Source organism: Mus caroli, chromosome 6, assembly GCF_900094665.2.
Source record: "Mus caroli chromosome 6, CAROLI_EIJ_v1.1, whole genome shotgun sequence".
Classification (NCBI taxonomy): Eukaryota; Metazoa; Chordata; class Mammalia; order Rodentia; family Muridae; genus Mus; species Mus caroli.
The window spans coordinates 113554746-113555526 of record NC_034575.1 but is presented as its reverse complement, the minus strand read 5'-3'; the positions used below and the strand labels follow the sequence as shown (position 1 = coordinate 113555526).

General features: G+C 30.6%; 1 protein-coding gene across 1 annotated transcript in view; it reads left to right on the top strand.

Moving 5' to 3' along the window:
• Ankrd30a (ankyrin repeat domain 30A) overlaps window positions 1-781 on the top strand; it is a 66863-nt gene that overhangs the window by 50870 nt on the left and 15212 nt on the right. The window contains 1 exon segment of the mRNA XM_029478243.1: window positions 392-521. Within this exon segment, the coding sequence (XP_029334103.1) occupies window positions 392-521 (130 nt within the window).

Genomic DNA, 781 nt, shown 5'->3' with positions numbered 1-781 from the left:
TTTTTTATTATAATTTATTTTTAATTAGGTATTTTCTTCATTTACATTTCAAATGCTATCCCAAAAGTCCCCAGACCCTCCTCCCCCCAGCATATTTTTTTCTTCATATTATTTTCCTAAGATTTTAATTTCATCAGAATGCTTTCAGATTTTAAGTATAGTAACTTACAAATTATCTTTTTGTTGTTGTATTTTTTGAAACTGTTTTCTCTGAACCGCTTGCTCTCAAAGAGATCTGCTGCTTATCTCTGACTCCCACGTGCTGAGATTAAAGNCATGTNCCACCACGCCCCCAAAATGTATCTCTTTTAAATGACANAACTTAGTATATGTTTAAATAATTGTTGGCTATACTCTTTAAAGTCTTCATTTATTCTGTTCATTTTTGCAGATTTAAGGAAGTCTTAAAAATGACCAAAAAAGAATTAAATGAATATGAAAACAGAGAACTTAATCTTCGTCAAGATATAAAAAACAATCAACTTGAAATGGATATCCCAGTTAATACACTAATAAAAAAGGTAATTTGAAATCATTTTTGGGGATGAAAAATAACTTAATTTTAAGTAACATAAATCTTTGGATACATTGAAGTTTTTATNTTGCTTCACGGACTTTATGTCAATGAAAATTGTATTTTCTATTAGAAAGATGTACTGTTGATTCTTACATCTGGAACCCAGGCTGCAGTCCATCACTATGTGATCCTAAACGAGTAACAGGTCTTCTGTATTTATTTAGTGGTAGCAGTTTTGTTGGAACGCAGTTAGCATACCCCATA